Source organism: Haemaphysalis longicornis, unplaced genomic scaffold, assembly GCF_048455015.1.
Source record: "Haemaphysalis longicornis isolate Haplotype H1 unplaced genomic scaffold, Haemaphysalis longicornis Haplotype H1 scaffold_2, whole genome shotgun sequence".
NCBI classification, from domain to species: domain Eukaryota; kingdom Metazoa; phylum Arthropoda; class Arachnida; order Ixodida; family Ixodidae; genus Haemaphysalis; species Haemaphysalis longicornis.
The window spans coordinates 266,528,800-266,555,714 of record NW_027526295.1 but is presented as its reverse complement, the minus strand read 5'-3'; the positions used below and the strand labels follow the sequence as shown (position 1 = coordinate 266,555,714).

At 49.7% G+C, this 26,915-nt stretch overlaps 1 protein-coding gene and 1 pseudogene across 1 annotated transcript in view; both read left to right on the top strand.

Annotated features, from left to right (window-relative positions):
* Positions 1-16,865, top strand: part of LOC144167771 (putative N-acetylgalactosaminyltransferase 9) — a 47,785-nt gene extending 30,920 nt beyond the window's left edge. The window contains exons 6-8 of the mRNA XM_077696952.1: positions 6,531-6,665; positions 14,771-14,887; positions 16,354-16,865. Of these exons, the coding sequence (XP_077553078.1) occupies positions 6,531-6,665; positions 14,771-14,887; positions 16,354-16,683 (582 nt within the window). The 3' untranslated portion in view covers positions 16,684-16,865. The remainder of the gene's footprint in view (positions 1-6,530; positions 6,666-14,770; positions 14,888-16,353) is intronic.
* On the top strand, positions 7,842-12,541 carry LOC144170663 (uncharacterized; annotated as a pseudogene).
* Positions 16,866-26,915: the final 10,050 nt, after the last annotated feature.

Below are 26,915 nucleotides of genomic sequence, written 5' to 3'. Positions count from 1 at the left end.
CGGTTGGCCGGTATCTTTTTCCATACCTCGCATAGGCTGCTTGTGTACTTCTCTGGGTACACGCGGTGCAGTGCGCCGGTGACGTGACCGACGCCGTCTGTAGTTGTCTGAGAATCGTCGCCTCTTCGCGGTTCAGCACCAGATGGGGCGGGGGGTATTCTCTTCTGGACAGTCGCGCGTTCTTTAGTGCTTCACCGTAGCCTCGGGCCCTATCTCTGGTCTCTGTCCACCATTCCCACTCGGGTGGCTTTCCACTCTGCGGGTGCGGTGTGTTAGTGCGCGCGCCTCCCTGTGGGCCGTCTCGTTGTGGTTCGGTGCGTTGTGGTTCGGTCCGGTCTTGTAGGGTACCTGACTTCTTCATGTGATTATCTTGATTGCTTTGCTGCTTACGCGTCCGTTCGCCAGGTTTCGGGCGACTTCTTGGGAGTCGCTCAATATTGCGTCACAGTCGCATCGGTCATTGTCAGGGCTATGGCGATTTCCTCGGCCTCGAGCTTACCACCAAATGTCGAGCTTACTATCTTACTATATGTCGAGCTTACTACCAAAATGATATCCTACCCATTTCAGTTCCATATAGAAGGGGGTGGCTTACGTCAGAGATTTTTAACAGCAGACCTGTTTAAACCTTTAGTTCCGCCGTGGAGCGTTACCAGGAAACTCAGCGCCGCCCAGTGCAAGAGAGCGTGCTCCTCGCGAGGAGCGCCTCGCGAGGAGTGCCCGGCGTTGTCCAGGCTTGCGCGTGCTTGCGCCACGTAAATAAAGAGCTCGACAAATATACCACGCAAAAATATCAAGCGCATTTGAGTCGTGAGGAGCGCCAGGAGTCGGCCAGCTTTACCTTCATGAACACTCTGCCCAGCATTCGTGGCGTGATCTGTTGCGTGCTGTTCCGCACGCCAGTTCACGTGCGTTCACGGCGTGCGTTCGCGCGCCCGACGCCGAGTTCGCAAAGCCAGTTGCCGCGGGTTCTAGCGCGTGCTAATGCGTTCCACATTGGCATAGATGTAAAAGGCTGCAGACAATTAGCGAGCCGGGCCTGCCAGTCATGGAAAACTTTGAGCGGTAGGTTTGGAAATGCATGTGAGGTGCAACAGCCGGGTCTCCGACGAAGGGAGAGGGGCCGCCAACTATGCGGTCTCTCCAGCCTCACACCCCTAGTGCAAACTGCGCAAATATTTTAACACGAAGGTGTTTTATGCCGGGGTACACAAACCTTACCGACGTCATATCGGTCACGGAACTGACATCACCAGAAAAAGTTCAACTGGAGCGGCGGCGCTAGGATTCGAGCCCACGATCAGTCTTGCCGCAATGGCAGGTGTACAACGCTCTGCAAACTGAGCCATGAAGTTATGCCCGGAGATTGTAATAACGCGCCCTATGCCCTTCCCTGTAACATCTTCATTCAGATGGTGCTGCTTTCTAGGAGAGGTGATGCGAAGTAGTGCGTCATGACGCGAATGAGCGCCCATAGTTGGCGCCTCGATAGGGCAGCGTATGGCAGCGGTAGCTGTAGTGTTAATCCGCCCGCCGCTTATGTGGAACGCCGCTCAGCTTGTGGAACGCCGCCGCCGCGTTCCAGCAGAACGTCCCTCGCCAAGCACACCCACAAGACTGCTGCCGACCCACAAATCATGCTCCTTTCGCTGTAGCGAACCGTGACATCACATAACGATTCGCTGACAACCCGTTCCGTTTCATTCGCACGGTTTGCGAGCGCGTGGTGTTTCGATCGGATTTACACAATGCCCTGGCGCATGTAATCCAGTGGCTAATGTTGATGCGTTTGACGGTATCATACCGACGAAATATAAATAGAGATGTGCACGTTCATATCGATGCACAATAAACGTTCAACTGCTCCTCTGAAAGGACATTTCACTTTTGTTTTTTACCGATCCATATGAAAGAAGGATCAACCACCTTTTTTAAGTTTTTCTGAAGCTGGAGCGAGAGAAAATCCACTCGCGCCGACAGACCTTAAAAAAACTACATGGGACGATATCGTGTAGGGTAGCTCTTTGTGCAAAGCACGCGTCATTTGGTTCATTTTCGTCACTAAACAGGCCTGAATGGCTCCCGCTTGTTCACTTTAACGTGTGTGAATGAAACTCAGCAGAAATTGCTGGTTCTTAATCTCTTTTAGCAGCGAAGCTGTTAAAAAGATCGTAATTTTTGGTGTCCGCAGTTACAAATACCAAGAAATTGCCGAGCGCGTGCACGTGAGCAATGGCCTCGTGGCGACCGCCCGGCAGTTAACAAAACCAAGATAATGCCTAGCGCCCGTGTGTGCGTGCCTAGCGACGACCACCCAGCGTCCCCTGCGCACGTCCGTCAAGCCAAGCATACCCACTTGGGGTGATTGGCCAAGATTTCGGTGACCGTTCGGCAGTTAAAAAAGACCACGAAAATGCCGAGCGCTTGTGTGTGCGTGCTTCGCGGTGACCGCCCAGCGTCCCCAAGCATACCCTCTTAGAGAATCGCCAAGATTGGCCAAAGAAAACTGCATGGCGTTCGCCGTAATCGTGGCAACACTTGCTCGGAGCGAGAAAGACACGTCATAGCGTACGCCCCTCCAAGGTGACGTCCAATGGTTATGACTTCAACGAACGGGTGAGGGAAAAAAAAAATTAACAGTGGCTTAGCTCGGCTATGCCAGGATATACGTAGCGTGAGCTAAGGTTCATCACCCGTACTCCAATTGGATTGGATTTCAATCCAACACAATCCAATTTAATCCAATCCAATACAATCCAAATCAAATGCAATCCAAGCCAATCCAGTCCAAGTCAATCCGATCCGATCCAAACCAATCCAATGCTTCTCGCGCTTGCGCAGAACGGCCCTTCACGGCACACGGGAAACCGCTCAACCTCGGCCAGTGTATCTTACGCTACAAAAAGTATTTCCCATTTATGCAGCCCACACTTATAGCAGCTCACACTTATAGGGACCGGGGAGTCGTCGCTTCAGCCAACAGTCCCGTCCGTGACGAACCGCTCGTCAGTGGAATGCCGGCGGCGGTCAGCGCACCGTAGTTGTATATGGCTTTCTGTCATGCTGAGGTGCGGTTTGCAAAGCGTAGGTAACCACAAGGACTTTGCAGATCGGTAAATTTTGAAAGTAGAGGCGACCTTTATGAGGCATGCCATGTGTGTGATTTATGCCCATAATCAGTAATTACAAATAGCAGGCGACGCTCAATGCGCCAAGCTGGAAGTCAAGCTGGAAGTGCGAGTCCGTTCGTTCGCGCAGATTTCTCATGCCTACAGGCAGTTTGGCGTATCGTGGAATATACTGCAGCTAAATTCTCATACAGTGTGTGCAGCTGATTCCGGAACGCTGCGGCACTGGCCTTTGGCAGTTGATGACGAATCGGTGTCGTGCACAAGCGAAAATCAAAGTTGGAGAGTGCCTTTTAAGATTAACCCCAAACAGAAATTTGGTAGACGACTCTCTGTAACTCCAATAACTACGGTAGAAAAGTGTTTAACCTCACATAAATACGTTCACTACAGCCATCGCGAATCGTTTACAGAATAAATATCGCATGATAATAGAACGTTAGAGCTTGTCGTGGAAAAGCACTGCTTTATAAGACTTGCAACGGTTGCTGGCTAGTTGGCTAATGGTTTTTCAAAAACAATACCTCCGTGGCTGAAAGACAAGAGACAGGAGCGTGCCAAACACCTGCCCTCAGTTTCACAACTGAATGTGGCGGTCGAGTTTACAAGCGGTCACCTACGCTTGAAAAATCATGCACTCCTCCGTCTAACGACGATGATGGTTTATCGCACAGCTTTCTCGTGTGGGTTTCCATGGTTGCCTTCTGGATTTAAGCTTTGGCTAGTTGAGCTTTGAATTTGACCACCACGCAGTTTGGTCTTTTGATGGCAGCGTCTTTGACTTTGACCCTTCCCATTATATTACGCACGAAGAAAGCTTAATTCGCGTTCAACCATCGTCGTCGTTACACGGAGGGCTAGATGATTTTGCTGTTTCATTTTGCACTTTCATGACCCCTCTCCAAATCCTAACAGCTTCCAGAGGGCCTGGATTGCGTCTGTGCTGGAGGACTCGGGCTGATGCACCTCTATTTGAGGCAACTAGTCACGCGTTTTTGGTTTCTTCAAAAAGCATTGCACGATTTTTTAGGTAATCGGCTAAGAATACTTACGTAATAAAAAAAACGGGCTGAAGTTAGCACTGCCACATTTTTAACTATCGGTGCCAGCCTTAATTCCACGCAGGTGGTAGAATGTGAAGAGGGGGGGGAGGGGGGAGGGGAGGATGGGGGGAGGGGGGGGGGGAGGTGTTGTAGCTTGGGCTGTTGGGTGGTTGAATTGCTTTGACTTTTGATAAAATGACCACTGCAACCGTGGGAGTTCCACCACAGCTCGATCTCGTACGTAAGTGCCTTTCTCTTCAAAGCACACGTGTCGAAGTATCCCACCGTTAAGGCTGGTGTGGAAACCGTAGTCATTGGAACCATTCAAGATAAATTAAAGTGGTATACTAATAATAATAGTTTTATTCCTACCCAGATAGCGCGGAGGGACGCGCAGAGCCCTGCCAAAAACGGTCATGTAAATTTAGCCCATTCCCAACCTTAGAAGAGTCCAAAAATTTTACGTAGCTGTTAGTGCCTTTAAAAAGAAATGAATACTAATAATATTAGTTATATATCAGGTGGAGCAAAGCCTACATCGCTGCAAAAAGCGCTCATGTCATTGCAGCCGATAGCGCACTTCAGAAGCGTCCGACAAATTTATGTAGCCGTTACTGCATCTAGACTTTGTTTCACCGCACATATTCGCTGACAACACAGCCAAACATTCAAAGCTCCGAAACAAACGCGGCAAAAACAAAGGAAGGCTGCGTAGTCCAATGCACCGGCTCATTCCACTAACGAGGGGAGCGCCGAGCGGTGGCGACACCCGTCCAGCTACCCGGTCTCTATAGCAACAATAGAGAGTTTTAGTAAAGCGTTACCGTGTTTACGTTACCGTTTACCGTGTTTGCGGGAGTGGACTGCGCAGCGCGAGAGTTACCGCGAACGGTAACTTACCGTCCCAGGCCTCACCGTCGCCAGTGGCTTCCGGTGACACGGTAAACGGTAACGCAAACACGGTAACGATATGCTAAAACTGCCTAATGATGGAATAAAGGTCATTTCGGCAGCGAAGAAGAAGCAAATCGGCCGCAAACATGGACTGAAACCTTCGTGATGGTCGTGAAGGTTGCGTATAGCTACGCTACCTTCATGTCTTATGCGTTAGTGTGGGCTTCTTTCATTTTTTGTTCTTGGTTTGCACTCCATAGAAGAGCGACGTCTCCCGACAGCTTCCAAGGCGTTCCGCGTCTCCTCCGAGAATTGAATAATTGATTGATTGATCTTGTTGGCTGGCTGCATTGATTGAATTGGTTAGCCGTTTTATGATGCCTTTCCCGAAGCACCTCTGTGGGTATGCGGGGGTAGTAAACCATACTACTGGCCATTATAGTACGCCCGCATGATTTACAGTATGCACAGAAATTTGTTATGGGCAGATGACGATGATGATGCTTATGACGACCGTCTAAGCACCTTGCTCAAAAAGAAAATGAACCTCGTTGTGAGCGGTTCCCGGCATTTAATACTAACACGTCTAGCTTTCTATCACTGTATTTATTTTATTTATTTTATTTCAACATACTGAAGCCCCTGTACGGCTATAGCAGGAGTGGGGAGGGTGTACAACTTTTTCATTCATTCATTCATTCATTCATTCATTCATTCATTCATTCATTCATTCATTCATTCATTCCTCACGTAGACTGCTGCAAATTTGCCAGGCAGGGTATTCTCATTGCAAACCGTACACAGCTTGGTAGCAAAAAAGTAACAACTGAAAAGCAACACTCCATGCAAAACGTCCGCAACGTTGACAACGCTTTGTTTCTCGTAATCGCAGAGACTACCTTTCCCAGCCATTAAAGTACAGAGCGTCAAGTACATTCAACAAAGCACGTCATTAAATCAATATAGCCAACACACGTGGTGAAATGTGCAACCTCTGTGTTAGCGATCAATTAAGTTGGTTGTTACGTCTGTATTTCTGGCTGTTTGGGAATCTCTGGGACCCAACTGTATTCCGAGTTTTCCGACGTCGCGATTGATACGTCCAGACTGCCCATGTCCAACACAGCTAATAAACACGTGTTAAATGAAGTGACACTTATTCGAAAAATCTGCGAAATCAATTGAGCGTTGCTAAACTGCAAAGCAGTCTTTGTGTGACCTGCGGTCTATGTAACGACAGATGTAATGCAGCAAAGCCGAAAGGAAATGGTTAGCTTTCTTTCACTTATTGCGTGGAAGTGTTTGGTTTTTCTATGTATGTAATAAATCCCGAAAAAGCCATTGTGCAAATGGCTGGAGTGGGCACTTGTCATTGCAAACAGAGTATTTAAGTTAATCTTTAAAGCGCGTCATTTTATTATCATGTCTCTGCGCTGAAATGCCTTGTATTCCAAACTTCACGCAGAACGTATCATACGGCGACGTGTCGGAGCGGAAGGCACTGCGTAAAAGGCTGAAGTGCAAGTCCTTCAAGTGGTACCTGGATAACGTGTACCCGAAGATGTTTATCCCAACTGAACGGGTGTTCGCCTTCGGATACGTGAGTGCATGTATTTCGATGGTCATGTCTCGACGCGAAGGAGGCACTATGCATATAATTTCCCATGATTGAATAATTTTAAGAAAAGTTCTTTTTTTTCAGTAACATCACGAACATTGTTAGAAGTTTGTTATCATAAAATTGATGCAAGGTCGTATTCAATTTAATCATCCTTTATGAAATTACATTTTCTGCAGTGGAGCTGTTGTAGCTGGCCGTAATGTGTGGCGCGTAACGCGTTAAAAATACCTAGAAAGGGCTGAGGGCTCGTGAGTGCGTGCCTCAAGCGACCGCCCAGCGTCCCCGGCACGCGCAGTAGATTTAGAAAAAAAAGAAAAACGGGCAAAAACCCCTAAGAGCGAGAAAATGCCGAGCACTTGTGACGCCGAGCCTCAGTGGCTCGCGCAGTGGTGTTAGCAAAAAAAAAGTGAAAACCTGTTCGAGTGCCTCGCGTTGCTTAGCAACCAACAGCGCCACAGCTGGCGCAACACCTCCTCCGCGGAACCTCAATTGGACTCCAGGAAAGCCGCGCATGCGTCGTGCACGTGCGTGCCGCCGATGCGCCCCAGCTATCGGCAGGCGCTACCGCGCATGTAATGCTTGGCATGAGGAACACGACGATATTAATGTATGACTACTATTATAGTCATTGAATACTACAATGACTACTACAATGACTATTACATTGACTACTACTAGTACAGTGCAAAGTGACGACTGAGCATGTAAATAAACAATTTCAAACTTGAACAGATGCGTGGTGATGCGTCCTTCAGTGCTCACGTAGAAAGAAATCCTGTAGCTTCGCTATGGTTCAAGCTTTGCGCGACGAAGTGCAAGCTTGGCCAGTTTTATTAGAGGTCCTTAGAATTTCATGTGTTTCAAAACGGTCTTGAATGCTCCCCACAGGCAACAATTTACGGCAAGGGTGTTTTCCTTAGCGTCATCGTATGCCAGACGTTGCGAATGCTCTGTAAAGTAATTTTACCCCGGCATTAAAACTGTACGAGTGTCTTTACTAAGATCGCACCTGAAGGATTGGGAAAGGCGATACATGTTGTATCCTATATATATTGATGCAGTTTCAGTTTCGGTTTCAGTGTTGGGGTTTGCAACACTGTGTACTTGTGCGTGTATATATTTTGTGCAACGTCTATTAAAGGGCAGAATGCCACACGTGCGCCTGGTGTAAAGGTCACGTCACTCCATCATTACAATGGCGACGAGGATTTAGAACCACATTCTCATGTAATTCCCCGGGACCCAACCAGCCACTCCTACCCGATGGCTTTCGCCGGAATCACCCCACCGGAGCCGTTCCTCCCGACACCCGGTCGCCCCGTGCAACCATGGTCACGATGGTACGGCATGTTCGAGGTGTACCTGTTGGCATCCGGTGCTTCCGAATTCCCCCCAGAGCGTCGCAAGGCTCTTCTACTTCACTGTTTGGGACCCGAAGGTCAACGCATTTTCAGCACCCTGCCTGTGTCGCAGGCGGCCGAGCAGACCGAGGAGAAGCAAGGGGCTGCAGCTACGCCAGACGTGTACGCCTTCGCGGTAGCGACACTTGCCAAGCACTTCAACACTACCTGCAACCTGGTCGTCGAGCGCCACAGATTTCACCGCCGGATTCAGTCCCCAGGCGAGTCGGTTCAAGAGTACGTGACCGCTCTTACAGAGCTCGCCGCGATGTGCTCGTTTAAATTGCTAGAAGAGACGTTACGCGACCAGTTTGTTGCCGGTGTGTCGTCTGATCGCTGAACGTCTTTTGTTAGAAGGGTCTTCCCTGTCGTTTGACAAGTCAGTTGCTTTCGCGAGTCAAATCGAGCAAGCAGCCGCGGAAATGAAGGAATTTTCTGTTTCTGTGCAGCCAGTATCTGCGCATTCCTGCGCAAAGGACAGTTTGTCGCCGTCACCGCATTCACGGCCGCGCGCTCGAACTATCGGTCAACGTGATAAGGCAGGTACGCATGGCAACCGCCCCTCTTCTCGAGAGCGCCGTCCGTCGAATTTACAGCAACCCGCGAATTCTTCGCATTGTTTTCGTTGTGGTTCTAGCGAGCATCGCGCTTCATGGCAACGCTGCCCAGCTAAAGCAAGAAAATGCTTCTTCTGTGGCCGTATCGGGCATTTTGAGAATGTTTGCAACAAGAAACGGTCGCATGCAGTTGTCCACGAAGTTTCAGCTGATAGCCTGTCGCAGGATGAAACTGCACAGGTTCTTGTGGTTCAACAGCCTCTTGCATCTGCAATACACATTAACGTTCAAGTCGGGCAGGTCAAATTGAAACTGTTAGTTGATTCTGGCTCTTCGGTTTCAATTATTTCGGGGAAGGTGTTTGACCAGCATTTTCCAAGTGTGCACCTGCTTCCCGTTCCTCGTGTAACACTTCTGGATTATTCAAAACGACCAATTTTGGTTCGAGGCTGCTTCTTTTCGGAAGTTTCCTTCGAGAATCGCAGCGCACCGCTGTTGTTTTATGTCGTCGAACAGGGCACTTCTCTCATAGGCTTGGATGGTATTAAGGCATTGAAGCTGTGCATTGAAGGGTCCCAACTGCAGTGCTTTCAAACCAGCGCGGTACCGAATGCCGAAGTAGCTGTGTCATGTCCGTTCGAGTTGTCCACGCAGTTGCCACCGGAACTTCAGCAAAAGTTTGGCTCCCTCTTCACAAATGAGCTGGGTCTTGCAAAAGGTTTTCTTCACAGGATTACGACACGTGCGGGTGTTCAGCCGGTAGCATCAAAACTTCGCCGTCTTCCTTTGATGTTACGACCACGCGTGTCTTCTGAACTGCAGCGCTTGGAAAACTTGGACATCATTGAACGTATCAATGCATCAGAATGGGTATCCCCCATTGTAGTCATTGAAAGAAAGATGGCAGTATTAGGCTTTGTGTAGACTTACGCGAACCTAACAAGGCGATCGTTCCGGACAGCTTTCCGCTGCCGCACATGGATGAGTTGCTTCATGCTTTGGTGGGGGCAACGCATTTTTCGAAGCTTGACTTAGCTTCTGCCTATCACGAAGTTCTCCTCCTGAGAGTAGGGACTTGACTGCATTCATTACACATGATGGGCTGTACCGGTTCAAACGCGTTTGTTTTGGGCTAGCGTCAGCACCTGCGGCTTTCCAGAGTATGATGTCTCTCATACTCCGCAATTGTGCTGGTGTCCTCTTTTACATTGACGACGTCATTGTGTTTGGTAAATCGGCTGAGGAGCACCTAAAGAACCTTGAGACAGTTCTGCAGCATATCAAGGACGCAGGTCTGAAGCTGAACAGTAAATGTGTGTTCGGAGTTCAGGAGCTTGAATTTTTGGGCCACAAGGTGACTCCTTCTGGTATTTCGCCACTGCCAGGGAAAGTCGACGCAATGGTGAACAATCCAGTTCCAAACAATGCCGCCGAACTCCGTTCGTTTCTTGGGTTAGTAGAATACTACGCCAAGTTCGTTCCACACTTAGCCGAGATGGTGGAGCCAATGAGAGTTCTACTTAGGAAAGACCAAGAGTTCGCCTGGTCTGCTGAGGTGGATACAAGTTTCCGCAGGATAAAGTCTGTATTATCCTCAGATCTGGTCTTGCAGATGTTTGATCCTGCACTTCCAATTATCATTTCCACTGATGCGTCTGAATGTGGACTCGGAGCAGTGCTCCAGCAGCGCGCCGGTCACACACTTCGTACTGTCGCTTTTGCATCGCGCACGCTCTCGTCAGCGGAAAGGAAGTACGCAGTTGGCGAAAGAGAGGCACTTGCCTGCATTTGGGCATGCGAACATTGGCATTCTTACCTGTGGGGGCGTAGCTTCACTCTCCGAACAGATCACCAGGCACTCGTTTCACTTCTGTCCTCGCAGGGCTCAGGCCGCCACCCACTCAGAATTGCACGTTGGTGTGCAAGGCTACTACGTTACAATTTTACGGTGGAGTACCAGAAAGGCTCGTCAAGCAGAGTAGCCGATGCTCTTTCGCGGTTGCCAGTCCATGTGGCACATTCGGAGCTGACTTTTGAGGAAGAAATTGTTTGCATGGTCCAACCAACTTGCCTGACGAGAGAGCAGTTTGAACAAGCAGTTCTTGCTGACGTCACGCTTCAGAAGGTGAAGGCGTACGTACAGGGGTCTTGGCCCTCGCATAAGAACTTGCGTGAAGAGCTGAAACCATATTTCAGAGTTCGAGAGGAATTGTCAGTAGTGGGAGAATTGTTGTTGCGGGCAGAGAGGCTCGTCGTTCCTTCATCTCTCATGGTTCAACTGGTAGCAACAGCGCATGAAACCCACCAGGGTATCGGACGCACCAAAGCCAGACTTAGGGAGCAGTTTCGGTGGCCCCGCATGGACAGTCATGTGGAAGAAGCAGTCCACAATTGTACCATCTGTCAAGCAGCGGATAAATCGGCCAAGACGTCCCCTGCCCCTTTGAAACCTGTGGAGCTACCGGAGAGACCGTGGCAGAAACTGGCGATTGATATCGTTGGTCCCCTGGAGAGGGCGCCTCCAGATTGCAGGTTTGCACTGACGCTCGTGGACTACTTCTCAAAATGGCCTGAAGTGCAGTTGTGCAGAGACGTTTCTACAAGAACCGTGAACGAGTTCCTGCTCAATATCTTTGCGAGGGAAGGGTATCCTGAAGATATAGTCTGCGATAATGGGCCCCAGTTCACCTCAAAAGAATTTATCGACTTCCTAAAAGAACGAGCGATCCGCCTGTCGCATTCATCTGTTTATTATCCGCAGGCAAATGGACAGATCGAGCGGTTCAACCGCACATTAAAGACGTACCTCCAACTGGCTTGTCTGGAACAGCGTTCGCTGCGAACTGCTGTACGGGATTATCTCGCCGTTTACAGGTGTACACCTCACGCCACAACAGGAGTGGACCCTGCGGTACTGCTTCATGGAAGGCTGCCAAGGACAAAGCTTGACATCCTCGGCTTGTCGCCCGAGCCGTTGCGAAGACAACCTATCAGGAACTGGCCAGGCTTCGACAGCGTGTCAAGCACAGGCAACAGTACAGCAAAGCCTACACCGACAGGAGGCGAGCGGCAAAGCCGACAGTGGTGGCGGTAGGAGACATGGTGCGGGTGAAGAAACCATCGGTTTCCTTCAAGGGTGACACTTCTTTTTCAAAGCCCAGGGAAGTCGTCGAGCAACGTGGTCCAGCATCCTTCCTCCTCGATGACGGCAGAACCTGGAACGCCGCAAAGCTGAGCAAGGTGCCTGCTCGTCGAACGAGCAACAATGGCCTTCAGCAACATCCCGTTTGTCGTGACTCGTCCCTTCATCACGACCCCGGCGATGCGACACTTCTCGCTGCAACATGGCAGCGAGCGTCTGCAGAGGCAAGTGTTCCTGCAGCGCAACCTGTGCCTAGTGCAGTATGTGATCCTGCTTCACCAACGAGGTCAGCCACAGAACAGTGTCCTGCATCAGAAACTGTGTCACGGCCGCCCGTGAACACTACAGAACAACCAGTGGTGTCGTGCCCACCCGGCAGTCGTATTCAACCGCACCGAGACAGACAGCCGCCGGCTAGATATGGACACGAACTGTGAATGTGTTCAAGGATTTTCTCAGTGTTGGTGTGCCTATTTTGAGTGTATTCACTAATGTAGTGTTTTGATGTGTATTGTAATTCGGGTTATACAATTTCTTTCTTGCGGTGTATTCTCTTGCCATGTAGAAACTAAGCGTGATTAACCTCTACTAACATACTAACAGATTTACTAAAATTTGAGGGAGGGGAATATGTTGTATCCTATATATATTGATGTAGGTTCAGTTTCGGTTTCAGTGTTGGGGTTTGCAACACTGTGTCCTTGTGCGTGTATATATTTTGTGCAACGTCTATTAAAGGGCAGAATGCCTAACGTGCGCCTGGTGTAAAGGTCACGTCACTCCATCATTACACTACAGTATCGTGTCCCCGCACAAAACTTTCAGATAATAGCTCTCAGGGCATCTGAGCATTTAATTCAAGAGTAAATACTTCCAAAAATGCGCTCAGATGGCGGGTAAGAAATTTAAATTTCCCTTCCACACGCTTCCAACTTTACACCTCGCTCTCATCTATACTGCGTTTTTCAAAACTCAAAGTAATTACAAATCGTGGCGCAGATCGCGTTAGGCGTCTCTTATGTCCTATGCCTAGAAATGTCGCAGTTTTTATGAATGCATTTTGTTTCGAGACGGAGACGCAGCTCTCGGTCACAATATACTAAAAGAAAAACTCTCCGCACAACTAGCTCCTCATTCCTAATCATATTAGCCTACATGCGCTAAGAGAGCCTCGGTTCTAGCAGTCTTGGTGCCAAAGGTAGCATAAGAAGTTTTGCCGCCAGTCCACTGCTCTTGACAGGCTGGAGATGCCCAAGTCACGGCACGGGGATTAAAACGACGGTCTCTTTCACGCCTAGTTGTCGGCGCGGCGCTGGCTACCCCCATCAAGCGTATAGGGCACAGTCAAGAAAGTGTAAATACCCCAGAAAGGGGGGGGATAATAAAACACACCGGGTAGCCGAGACCCGAAGGCCGCGCGCTTGGTCTCCTCTAGATGAGCTACGCTTATTTGTTTAGTTACACTTGTCTCCCCCATGGCGCGTTTTAATGACACAGCAATAGTTAACTATGCTGGCGAAAAATCTGGCATCCATGGCACATAAAAAGTAACTAATAGGAAAAGGAAGTAATATGAAGTAGAAAAAAGGCAAGGCGGTTAACCGGTTACCCGTCACATGGGCAATTTTAAGGCCGATTGATAGAGAAAAGCAGGCCGCTTAGAAAAAAGGGGGAGGAGGGTAATTGATGGGGACAGAAAAAACCTTGATTGATTTGTCTGTCATAGGAATCGGTAAAACACAAAAGTGAAACGTGCAGCGAAATTTGGAGCTGAGCATGATTTGCGGGTCGGCGGCTGTCTTGTGGGCGTGCTTGGCGAGCGACGTCCTGCTGCCGGGTCGCTTCGGAAAAGGTGTGCTGGCGTCATTTCCGTGACGGATATGACGTCAGCGAAACCTTGTTGTATACGGGCATAAAACACTTTCGTGTTAAAATATATAACCCGAAAACGAACAACCCTAAGTGTGACGTACTCTTTAGTATGAAAGGTTGCTATCCCACAAGAAGACCCTGTTTGTAGGAGTGCACCCTTTACAAGTCACTTGCTCCGTTGTACTGACGTCATTTCCGTGACGGATATGACGTGGGTGAAACCTTTGTGCATCCGGGAATAAAATACTTTCGTGTTAAAAAATTAAAGGTAAGCACAAAGACAAAAGCACGGACGGAAAGACGGCTTATTTACATGTAGTCACCGGTGAGACGATGGATCTCTGCAATCTAGGGTTATGTACTGGTTTATTGCCATGAACTGGTCGTTATAGGGTCAAGAACAGCGTCTGCGCGCTTTTCGAGACCGAGCAACAACGTTGTCTTTTTCCGCCGGTGAGTCGACTATTATCACAGGTGATCGTTTGATCATGATGAACATGGCTGAGCTCCGATGCAGTTTATAGCGGCGGCCGACATTGCAGTCACTGACGGCGGTGTTTCTACTATGTTGGTATGGATACTGGCGGCAACAATGTTTACGCATTAAAAGTGCTATCACTAGCTAGGCGAATGCCCGCACAGGTGGTGATGCACGATGCGAGAAGTGTTGGCGCGTTGCTGTTGCTTATGGCATGTCCTAATAAAATTGCGGCTGAGGCAGGGCATTGTGGCTGCGGACCTCGCGTGAGGTAGTGGTATACATAAAACACGGGCATACTGCAACTCGGAGCCGGGTCTGGCTGGGGCTTGAAGTGGGCTTTCACGGAAACTAGAACATCAGTGCAGTTGAAACTCGACCGTCCGCTTCTCTCTCCTCGGGAGGGTTTCGGACAACGCCCGTTATGATTATTATACGTGGCGCAACGTTGCTGTCGAGCATGCCGACCAAAGCAGAATTGGACTTCCCGAAGATCCCGGGTTATCCGGGATCCGCCACTCATGATTTTCGAATTCATCACTAATCGGTGGCACACAGGGTTGGTGCTACCGAGGCACGGCCACTCATACGCCCGATAATAACGATGCGCCCCCCAATCACCCCGACATGTGCAGGTGAAGAATCCGGCGACGGGCATGTGCATTGACTCCATGCAGCACGACCTCGAAAACCTGGGGGAGTCTCTTGGCGTCTACCCATGCCACCCGGAAAACAAGGTTGAGCTTTCCCAGGTGAGTTTAAACAATATTGTGCTACAATTGCTCCTTTTCTCTCTCTCATTGAATAACGAGGGGCTTTGGTCTCAGTGTACACATGACGACTTGTCGAAAGCAAGTTTCCTTTTTTATGGGGTACATTTATGAGTGAAATTATCGCGTTTGGACGTCGATTGATGGGTCAGTTTGCAACCCAACTGCTCGGACCAAGCGTGAGCGCAATTCATCAAAGAAAAAACATATACCGAAAAGCAGAGAAGGAACACAATGAAACAACTTTAAATGTTAAGAAATAACATTGTAAAAACGCAACAGGAACAGTTTTAAATCGGCACGCATGAAGCAAAAGTTAGGAAACCACCGCAAGCCAACCGGTGATGTCAGAATCAGGATTGTTCCGCCCCCTCCCCCTCCCCCGAATACACCACGCCATATTTAAAACGACCTTTCACGATACACATGGTTATGGGAAAGGACTAACTTACTTTACGTCTTTATGGAACGCTGGCATTGGGGCGGGTGTGTTCAAAAATTATTGTAGACATGTAAAAGAGGAAATCAATTTCTACACAAGTCCTGTGTGTATTCGATGGAGGTGAAGGAGACCTTGGCATGCAGACAGCAGGTAACACGTGCTTTTAAACGCCTATATGCACCGACACCCTACCACGTATTCTCATTCATTTGATGGAAGGAAGGAATAAAGATAAAAGAAAGGCAGGAATGTCCACCAGGCCGTGGCTTAGTTTGCTATCCTACACGTGGGAAAGAGGAACAGAAAGGGGAACACGGGAAAACAGAAAAAGAAGGGGAAGGTAAGGACAGAGCGTAAAGAGGTCTGCCCAGCGTTAGGACACTATAGAGGATGAGGTACAGTGCCTTCATAGAGTGTAGTGTTTTGTGCTACAGCCTCCTGCACAAGTTCGTCGTTTTTAGGAAGCACAGGAGCGCTTTTGTCGCTTTGTGCGTAGATGACGGGGAAGGCCAGTGGCCCAAGGTTTTCTCCTCAGAGAAGGGCCGCCGAGAATCTAGCTTCCATAAAGTACAGGAGAGTTGCCTCCTTGCCGATGAAAAAAGTGGACACTCGTATAGAACATGGCGTATGGTCTCCAGTGTGTCACAGACTTCACACGCTCACTGTCTGCCATTACGATCAAACAGGAGTGAGCATTTGTTTGGGATGCCAGACAGGGATGAACTTAGTAATGGGTGCTTGATATCAATCGCTTTAGTGCGGAAGCCAGGTCCTCGGCAATTGCAAACATTAATGTTTCCCGTCTTGACATGAAGATAACCCCGAAGAACTTCCATTCCTTAGTTGCCACAGTAAGGATTAATATTTACAAGCGACGAAATCAAAGCGCTCGGACTCCAGCAGCGGCTACGCTCATTCTTTAAGAAACGATGTGCATGTTAGAAAAGCAGTACAAAATCTCCCATAGAACAGGCAAAACTGTAACTTGGTTCCTTTTCCTACGCAGTTCACGTCGTACAGTTGGGCAAGCGAGATTCGCAAGGAGGACATGTGCGCGGAGCTGGGCCCCCAGTCAACCGTGGACGGCAAAGTCCAGGCGAAAGTGGTGATGTGGCCTTGCGGCGCAAACTTGGTCTCCCTCGAGCATCAGCGCTGGGATCACACTCGAGGCGGGCCCATCCGGCACAGGGCGTCTGGGCTGTGCCTTGAATCCAACATCACCGAGCAGGACGCCATGCTTGCCGTACCCTGCACCGGCACAGAGAACCAGATGTGGAGGTTCCAGCACTACATCGAAGCCCAGCCACAGGACAGCACCGCGAGCAACCAGAGCTAGGCTTGCCCTCATTCATCCTCATCTGGGATAGTGCGCGCACGTCGCGCTTATTTCCTCCAAACTATCCGACGCCCTCTCCATGTGGCCGTGAATTTAATAATTACTCAGCTCCGTAAACAGGAAGTGGCTATATTTAATGCGGGACCGGCATTATAGATAGCGACCTGGCTATGCCCGGCAATACCGCGCTCCGAATTTGATTTTCTGTTTGTTGTCCTTGTCCCTTTGCGACCGCACTGCACCGGCCCGCACTGCATCAATGATCCTCACTAGTCAAGTTGGTCGTCATTTGTCGTCTGCTATTCGCCTGCTATAGACACGCTTGCTCGGCCTACCTGCCTTGCTATTTCGTCTTTCTTCGGTCTGCACTAATACTTACCTAGGTTTTATGGTGTGCTGAAGTTAGTAGCTTTTCCGGAGCGAAAACGTCACTTGGCTAGGTTGGAGAAAGCATGCATCTCCCTGGCGTCCACGAAATTCGCTCCCGCACGTCGGTTGCAAAGACAGAGAGAGAGATAAACGTTTATTTATGCTAAAGGGAAAGGAGTAAGAGCTGAAGCGGTCAGCCGCCCAAGTCCAGGAGGCCGCGAGCCCGCGCTGATTCCAGTGCCGGTCGACCACACCTTGTTGTTGCTCCAGAGCCGAGCTGGTCAGCGCAGACTCCCACTGCTCAGGTGATGGGTTGAGTAGGGGTTTAGGGTGGCGGGATTGGGTGCGGGGTGTTGTTGGAATTGAAATCAAGGCTCTAACAATATTGCGGGTACCATTCCACCACGATGGGTCCGGCGCGGCCCTCTTACCTCAACTGCAAACAACCATAGCCCAACTCACTCACCTCATTTGTCGCATCAGCAACAATACTTTTGGAATGAAAATACAGGACATGCGCCATGTCGTACAAGTGCTACTTCGCAGCAGGCTCACGTACGCCACACCGTCCCAGGCCCTCAAGCCTCAAGAAGAAGCCGAATTGGATGCCCTCGTACGCAAGACCTATAAAGCGGCACTGGGACTCCGTGCGTACACCAGCAACAAGAAACTGTTACAACTCGGGATACTCAACGCCCTCTCAGAACTTCTAGAAGCCCAGCACACGGTGCAACTCAACCGACTGTCCCTAACACTACCAGGCAATAGAGTACTCCAACTCATAGGGAGAACACATCGTATGCAAATACAAATAAAAAAACACGAAATGCGTACACATCGGCGCTAACCCTCAGCGCGCGCTCAATTCTCATTGGCCGCGACGCTTTCCATAGCGGCGCGTTCTTCGTGGTAAACAAAACAGAAAAAAAACTACCCACCCCTCCCCTGTCACCAATCTGTAAAAAGCTTGTCACCAATCTGTAAAAACCAAACCGAAACTCAAAACCCCAAACCAACGCTGTGGTCCCCGGCAACTTTCAAATCAGCCGCTCAACCCTCGGCATGGAGCGCGGCCTATTAACGGCAGTGTCCGTGTCAACGATGCTGCGCTAAACAGGGTCATGAGCCTGCAGTGCACCCATTTCAAATTAGGCGCTCATCCGCCGCCGTGCGCATGCGGCCTAGCAGCGGCGGCGTCCGGGGCAACGATGCAGTGAGCGCAAGGATCGCCTTCAAGGCTTTAATACTGCGTCCCAAGGCGCAATCATGCAAAAAATTCTGCTTGAAAATCCTCCCACTTCCCACGCGGCGCTGATTTGGACTCTTGCGCATGCGGGACTGGAAGGAAACGAAGTGGCTAACCTTGCAGCTCGAGAGCTAACCCACCGAGCCGGGCCAGGTCGTACCCCTTCCCACGAAGCCCAATCAACCCGCGACAGCCTTCTGACTTTCCACGAAATCACTTGTCACTACCGCCTCTCTCGCCGACGCTACCCTCCACCCCATTGGTCACTCTATCACTGAGGGACGGTACTGGCGCCTTCTCCAAACCAACACCCTCCCCTGTCGTGGCAGACTACACGTAATTTATGCATCTGTATTTCCCTCTTTCCTAATTCCCGAGTGTGGAGCCCACGAAACAGTTGCTCATGTCCTTCGGCGATGCCTTCAAAACTCATTCCCTCTCATCTCTTGTGTGGAGCACTGGGAGGCGGCGTTAGGCAGCTCGGATCCGCGGGTCCAGCAAGGACTCCCTGAACGAGCAGCCCAGCTCACCGGAGCCCTCCAAGCGCTGGCCACCCTTCGTCGTTGACCCAACGGTTCACAGAATAAAGTTCTTTCTCTCTCTGTCACCGTTTCCCTAATTGGGTGCGCTGTTACAAGATATGGGGAGTCGACTCAAGCGAGCAAACAACCCCACCGAATCTACAAGGCGCAAGTGACGAAGGGGGTGGCCGTCTGATGTGCGGCTTTCGCCGACCAGAGCGGTAAGAATGAGTCAAAGCCTTGAACGAATCAACAACAGAAAGACTTATATTTGAACTGGCAAAAACACTGTAGAAGCACGAGGATATGTAATGTTAACTAGAGACAACTTAGATCGAATACAAATGCGGGAAACAGTTCAAATACAAAATGTACAACAAGGAGCTTTAACCATAAATATTACGTGGTAGAAACGTTAATGTAAAGCCAAACAGATCGATGCATATGAGAGACAGAGTCCCACAATATTCACCGACCGCGCCGGACGATGCACCGCTGTCCAAGGTGATTCGGCTACCTGTGAAGCATGGCTTCGTCGTAGGCCGGGCCGTCCGAGACGATCACGTTGATTCGAGGCCCGGGAGTACGTTGGAGTCCTCCAGGGCGCGGGTCGCCGATGGTGGTGCACAAACTGGCCGAAGCCGTTGTTACATCACGACGTCCAAACGTAACTAATTTGCTTCGGCGCGGATTCTCTATTTATAACTGCGTCGCTACAACGCACAACGCGCCCGCCGCCGTCGAGCACACAACTTCCCTCTTCCTCCCTTCTGGAACCTCAGGCGCGCCTTAGCACTGGCAAAGCTACGCCCGCGCCCTCGTAAGCGCTCGAAGCTTCGGCGAAAGCTGGGCGGCGGAGGTTTCATGTTTGTTATTTTCTTACCGGCGATCTGGCGAGTGGACGGAGTTGCCGCCACCTCGTTCGAGGGAGTTCCAGGGTTTTCCAGGGGGCGAATAGAAAAGGAATTGAGTGAAGCGGGCTACTGAGTAACTAGAATTAGGTGCTGTACAATAATATGAAAAAGCTATACGATACCTTTATACTCCGTACGCTCGAGTTTGTGACACTCTCTCTCCGCAACACAAGTGAGTCACTATAAGCTTCGCGTGAAAAAGATTATCACATGAGCTGTCACAAAAGCTAGAACCAGGCTCTGTCCTCATCGTTAAAGGGGCATGACGACAAAATACAACATTCCTGAGCTGGAAATCAAGGCTTAGCCTTTGAGAACTCACTGATCGCCATTACAAGAAAGGAAGGAAGGAAGAAAGACTTTCTTGATGCCTGCAACAGGCACAGTGTGTACACTGCGCCCGGACGTATCCCCTCGTCGATCCCGACGTCACCCCTACACCACCCCTTCGCTACTCGCTACGGGGTTGGACGCCGCTGCCCCGTAAGGGAGGGCGTCGCCCCGCAGCTTTCGCTCGGGTGCTGCTTTTCGAGGGCCGCCAGGACCTGCTGGACGGCTGATAGTTGGGTGCCCTTGTCATAACTGCGTACTGCTCCTTGGATCCACGGCGGCAGGTCGGTCCTGGTTGCCGCCTCGTTAGGTCGTACTTCACATTCCCAGAGTAAGTGGGCGGTCGATGCCCCAGCATTGTCACACAACACGCACGTGTCGTCCGTATAGAGTTCTGGCTGTATGTGTTTTATGACGACCGGGGTCATCAGTGAACTCGTCTGCAGCTGTCCAAACGCGGACGATTCCTCCCTGGTTAGCTCGGGGTGAGGCGGTGCAAGCACCCTTCTGCTATTTCTATAATATTTGGTGATACCCTGAAAGGTATCGTACCTGTCCTTCGTCTCGCTCCACAACTCTGCAGACGGTTAATCGTCGCTAATCCTCGCGCGAAGTAGCTGTAATCCCCATTACAGCTACGACAGACTTATTTTAACAAAAAAGAAGACACACGAGATACTTTTAAAAGATCAAATTTCGCGCTGCAGTGACATAACATGGCCAGTAGGGACGTAATAGGGGCCAGCACTAAGCACACAGTTTCAATGCGTTAACTGAACGTCAGCATTCAAGGGGTACGATCAAGCAGGACTGCAAACGACCACACAGTATTGGGCCTGCTCGAGTGTCAGTCCCCGATCGTCCGCGGACTGCCCGAAACGCGATCCGGCGCTCCATTTTCCCATGTATTCCTACAGGACTTCCGGTCCGAGCGCAGTCCTCGGACTGCCCGCGGACCGTCCAGGACTGGTAAATCGAGGAGGCCCATTGTTGGCAATGGCCTTCCTCAGCCACCGCCAATCGCCCAGACAAGATTCTATCACGTCATAGAGGAATCGCCAAAAAGTGGCTGGGTCGTCGCCACTGGTTGATATGCTTTCTTCAATTTCTCGATTATTCTTTTCAAGTTTGCCATATAATTTGTGTCATTGTTATGGGCACAAAGCAGTCTTTTTTTTAATGATACAAACAATCATTTTGCCTTCGTGGCCCCTTTAGGCCCTCTGTTCCGTACGGTTATGCATCCATTAGACAGATTGTTTGATTTACATGCGAAGTGGTTGCGAGATGCACTGAGTGTTAGCCCTGTTACGCTACATTAAAAGACCTAGAGCCGTTACGCTGTTAATAACCGGGACAGTGATGTAACCAGTTGTAATTTGTATATCCTGGAGGTACTAGGAGCTGCCTTTCGCCGGTAAAAGAAGTTCCTATTTTGTAGAGAAACAGCAAAGTAAGCTCCTGCTTCCTCGATAGAGGGCACAAACAAAGCATCGGGGATAGCGTCATGATAACCAAGGCTGGGACGAATGAACTGTTTAAGTGGCACAGATGAAAAGGCATTAGTCGTTGATATTATAGCTACCAATAAGTCTGTAGATAAATTATAACCGCAGCCTCTTGACAAATCTTCACCTCTGTGCAGGGTGCCTGTTCACCGGACAGAGGCCGAATTGGGCGCACCACTTTTTCTTATAAACGTGTCCGTAGCGGACACTAGGGCGTCGATAAAGGAGTGGCGACCTCTCGACCAGTCATCACCCACTTGATACAGCGTGCCGTGCCAACAGGCTTCAGGGCTGGTACGACAAGCCGCAAAGACGGACAGGCATGATAAATGCTGCTGAGCACAAGGACGTGGGTTCGATTCCCGGCCGCGGCGGCCGCTTCTCTGACTGAGGCGAAAAGCAAAAACGCCCGTGTTTACGAGATGTAGGCGCACGTTAAAGATCCCTAGGTGGTCAAAATTAATCCGGAGCCCTCCACTACGGCGTGCCTCATCGCCTGAGTTGCGTCGGCGCGTTAAACCCTACAATCAATCAATGAAATTTTACGCGCAGAAAGTGTCATTAAATAATCAATGCGAAAATAAAGCCAATGCTGCGTCGGCGTCTGTGCTTCATTTGCACATACAAAAGACGCCGCCGAGCAGGGCGTTCCGTTTATGTCTTGTGATTACAAAGCCACCACCAGTTCCTTGCACATAAAGCTTCGTGCGGCGCTTGATGACGTCAGGTATCAAAGCGTGACCCCTCCTTCAACCCATCAGCAGCGTGTCTGGCTACTTAAAATCCGTGACGCCATTGCTAATGCCCTACATTACGTGCACGAAATCCAGGTAGGCAGCGTAAAAGTCCTTTCGCGCTTGAAGCCTTCGAACTGCATAACTGCTGAGTTCGCATACCAGCCCGACGACAGCTTCCGGCCTAAAACTGAACAGGATTGGAGTGACACGTAACACCTAATTGAGAGTTTTTGTTCCGCGTAGGATATTCTGCGATTACTTAATGCACATCCCTCTTATGTACTTCTCCTCCCAATTCCCACTCCCCTCTCTCTTCCCGACTACTGGTTGCAGGTGCAATCTCAACTGGCAAATCCGCCTGGGTGGGTTGTCGAGTCATGGAAGACCTTTTTTGTGTGTTGACGGACGCCGAGCTCACGAGAGATCGCGGCGAATGTGACACTAGCAGTTTGTTTCCAAACCAGAAGTTCCTGCCATTTAGAGCCGTCATCTTAAAACCGCAAACATGCCCCCCCCCCCCCCCCCCCTCCCGCTCTAAGGCCAATTTGTGTATGACCGGCTAGTGCTTCGCTTGTTGCATAATAGGTGGCAGCGCGTTTATTCCCTCAGGTTTTACCTGCAGGGTTCACCCCTCAGAGCTCACGAAGTTTGGTACGTAACACAGGTACGCTACTACTGCCATGTAGATTTATTGAAGTTTAGCCGTAGCCACCAGCTGCTAGCTCCATTTTTACAATAACGATGTATGTTAGGCTGCAGAATTCTTTATTTCCTTCTCAATTAAATTATGGGGCGCTGATCTCGCAACAACCACCATACAGAACACAAAGCGGCTACCTGTGCCTTAGGGAAGGGTTGCACGGATGATATGCAGACCTCCAAACCAAGGTCACGCTAGCGATGTGTTTTAAAAACTACCACATAATTCGTGTTGACCCAATGCATAATTTTATACTCTGTCGTTAGATAGAGGCGACAAAGAACCACAGGGTCCTATGCTACAAAATCTCCCCTAGAAAAACAATTCCGTGGTACCCCACCCGCCTCAGCTAAGCCCGGAAAACTCGATAATGCCGCACACAAATTACGGAACCCAAATGGTAAAATTTCGACTTTCACCAATACTAAATTAACTTGCTAAACATCCCGTAACATGGATATATTACCCATATCTTTTAAAAACTTGGCAGAATGCTCGTCGTGTAAACTGATGACAATTTATTGCGCTTTCCTCTCGACCTTTCTTCCTTTTCGTCTACATTTGTATTTGATTGCTGCTACTTTTCGTTTTTTCTTCCGTTTTCGTCATACCTGTATCATTACAGCACTTTTGTTGTACCCTGTCATCTATATTTGCATCGCAGGTATGCATGTTAGTATTGTACCTGCAGTGGAAATGAACCATGCTGTCATCTTTGCGTTTCCAACACAGTTTGGTGGTCTAAGCATTTTCTCCGTGCTGTGTGCCGTGCTATGGGGCACAGGCCCTGTCAAACCTTTATTGTCTTTTCGCCTGTGCTCCAAACGTCGGTTAGATGTGGAATAAATTGAACTGAATTGAGTTGAAACGCTCTCATTGCGGCATTGTGATTTACCTGGTCGGTGTCGACTTTCACAAGGTAAAAATCAGTTTCCGGAAGAAGTGACAGGTGACGATCAACGACACGTTCCAACTTGCACGCTATTCAGACATTTCAGAGTAGAGTTTATTTGTTTTCTATTTTCTATGCCAGGTGTCAGCATTGACCTTACTGATTTGCTCCGCGCCCTCATAGATGGCGGCACCGTTCGGAGAATGCAAAAGGGAAGACCGTGAAAGCATCAAGAGGATCTTTTCCACTGAGGCATGGGCTGAACAATGCGTCTCTACCATGTCGTCTCTTCAAGGTGTAGTCACAGCACCAGAGCATTGAGCACGTCTGTTAGAGTTGAGCATGTCTTGTTACTCTGCCCGACTGACGTGGACGCAAAATGGACCTTTCTGTGTTGCACAGCACGTCTAGGTTATGTACAAGAAAGAGTAACTTTAAAAGCCTTATTCTTTCCTTATTCGGAACAGACATATTCGTTCCAAAGTGAAGCCTTATTGTACTTTGTTACATACACCATTGATCCCGGGTTAATCCACAAGACTAAATTGTAATATACACCAAGACTCCTGGTATTTTTATTTCTATCAAAACTTACTTGACCCCCTCGAAAGTTGCTCTTTTCCTTTGCTTTCCTTTGTATGTCTTTCTTCCCTTTCCCGAAAACAGTTGCATGAAGGTGGTTTCACCGCACCCTGGCTAAACACTTGTTTTAACGGCAAAGGGGTTTAGCAAAACGTTTTTTTTTTGTTTTTTTTTTTTGCGTCCGCGGCTAAAAATACCAAGAAATTGCCGAGCGCGCGCTCGTGAGCGCAGGCCTTGCGGAGACCGCCGGGCAGTTAACAAAACCAAGAAAATACCTCTCGCTCATGTGTGCGTGCCTTGGGGCGACCGCCCAGCGTCCCTGGCGCACGTTTTTCAAGCCAAGCGTGCCCACTTAGGAAGATTGGCCAAGATTGGCCAAAAGAAAACTCCAGCGTTCTCCGTAATCGGAGAAACACTTGCTCAGAACAAGAAAGACTCCAGCGTTCCCCTTAATCCTGGTAAAGCTTGTTCGGTGACGTGAAAGATACGTCATAGCGTGCGCCCCTTCAAAGTGATGACCAATAATTATCACTTCCAAAAAAATTGAGGGAGTTCACACCTTTACGCACAATGATGGAGTAAACTTCGTTGCGGCAGCAAAGATGAAGCAAATCGGCTGCGATCGTGGACGTAAACCTTCTTGATTGTTTACACACACACACACACACACACACACACACACACACACACACACACACACACACACACACACACACACACACACACACACACACGCACGCGCCCACACGTACGCACACATACAGATACACACACGCGCGCGCACGCACGCACGCACGCACTTTTTTGATGGAGGCTGCTTTTCTGATGGAGGCGAAAAGCGAAAACGCCCGCGTGTTCGAGATTTCGGCGCACGTTTAAAGGAGCCATGAAGAGAAAATAGAACTTTGTTTTGTTTAATTTGAAAGGACTAGGATTCAGTATCTCACTCAGTTCGATTACAGCCACGAAAGATGTTTTTTAACGAAAAAAAAGCACACTCTAAGAAATCGGGGGAGCAGTTGAAGAGTCCAACCGTCATTGTACTCTTGCAAGCGTTGGTGGACTCCCCTCGAAAGCTGCGGGGAGTTGGATGCAATGCTCGCTCCCCGTGAGGAGGAGAGCAAAACTGACCGCGTACTCTTCTCGTGCGCGGCGGAGTGCAGCCCCAGTTCTGCTCCCGCACCAGTGAAGAGTAAACCTGCGCATCGTCTCCCATCTCCAGTACGAAGAGTAGAATTGCAATTTCATTCTTGTCCAGTGCGGGAGTAAGCATGGAGATGCACTCCTGCCATCTGCGCACACCAACTCATCAGCGATGTTTTATTTGCATACGAATATATTATATAAAGCGGTTGTGTAAAAAGCGCCCGATTACTTCTGCCGCGCATTCTAAACGTGCACGAATATGAATTCGTATAACATTTGCTCGCAGCGTTCAGTGGCGGCAGGCGGCAAACCGAAGGAACTAATCTACGGACCGCTGCAGACGGTCGCTTTGAAAGAGTTTGATAGACGTACGCTTGTCCCGCGCCTAGTCGAGCTAAAAAAAACGGATTGTAAATCTGAGATCGATTGAGAAAAATGGTGTTGCAAGAAGTGAAGTCCGCGCTCTTCTGATAGCTCAAGCTGCAAGCGCAACACGAACCCGACCCAACAACCGTGGCTAGTGTCGCTGAGATAGGCATGTACATACGATAGCTTTTATTAGGTTAAATAAAGGAAATCCGTATACATAACTGGTATTAACAGCAATATGGGGCCTATCTGCAAGATCGGAGTGTGAGGAACAGGCGATACCACTGCGAGGGCATCTCAAATACACCCTCTACGGTGAAAACTATTGCGTCGGCTGACGAGCGACGATAAAAGCGTACACACCGATCGGTTGCTGGAACTCAAGCGCCTTTGTTAAGAAAAGAGAAATGATGCCCCCCCCCCCCCCCCCCCCCCCCCCGCGGCGGCGCAGGCGTGGATCACGATACGTAACGCGTCATACATCCGGGGGATCAGGTAACGCGAACCGCCCGAGCAAGCGTGAGAAAGGCACCTTCAGCGACCCACGAAGTGCGCGTGTTCTGCAAAAACTTACACAGGCGGTGAACCCGCCAAGGCCGGACGGGCGACTTACAGGCCGCGCCAGACCGTGATGTCAATGTGCTACGAACGAAGTGGGCTTTCAAGCAGACGCTTCGTGCAACATGGGAAGTTGGACCTGCCCTTATAGTCATACTTGCTTCGACACAGTATACGACGCGTGTTGGCTAACTGCTGGCCGCTTGTGCGTCAGCGCGACATCATGCACACGCAAGTCGTATATTCGTTCATTCGTGCGTGCGTGCGTGCGTGGTACTAGTTTTTCTTTCGGACGAACATCACAGCGGCGACAGCGCTGAGGCCGATTTCGGAACTATGCGCACTGTGTAGCGATGCGCG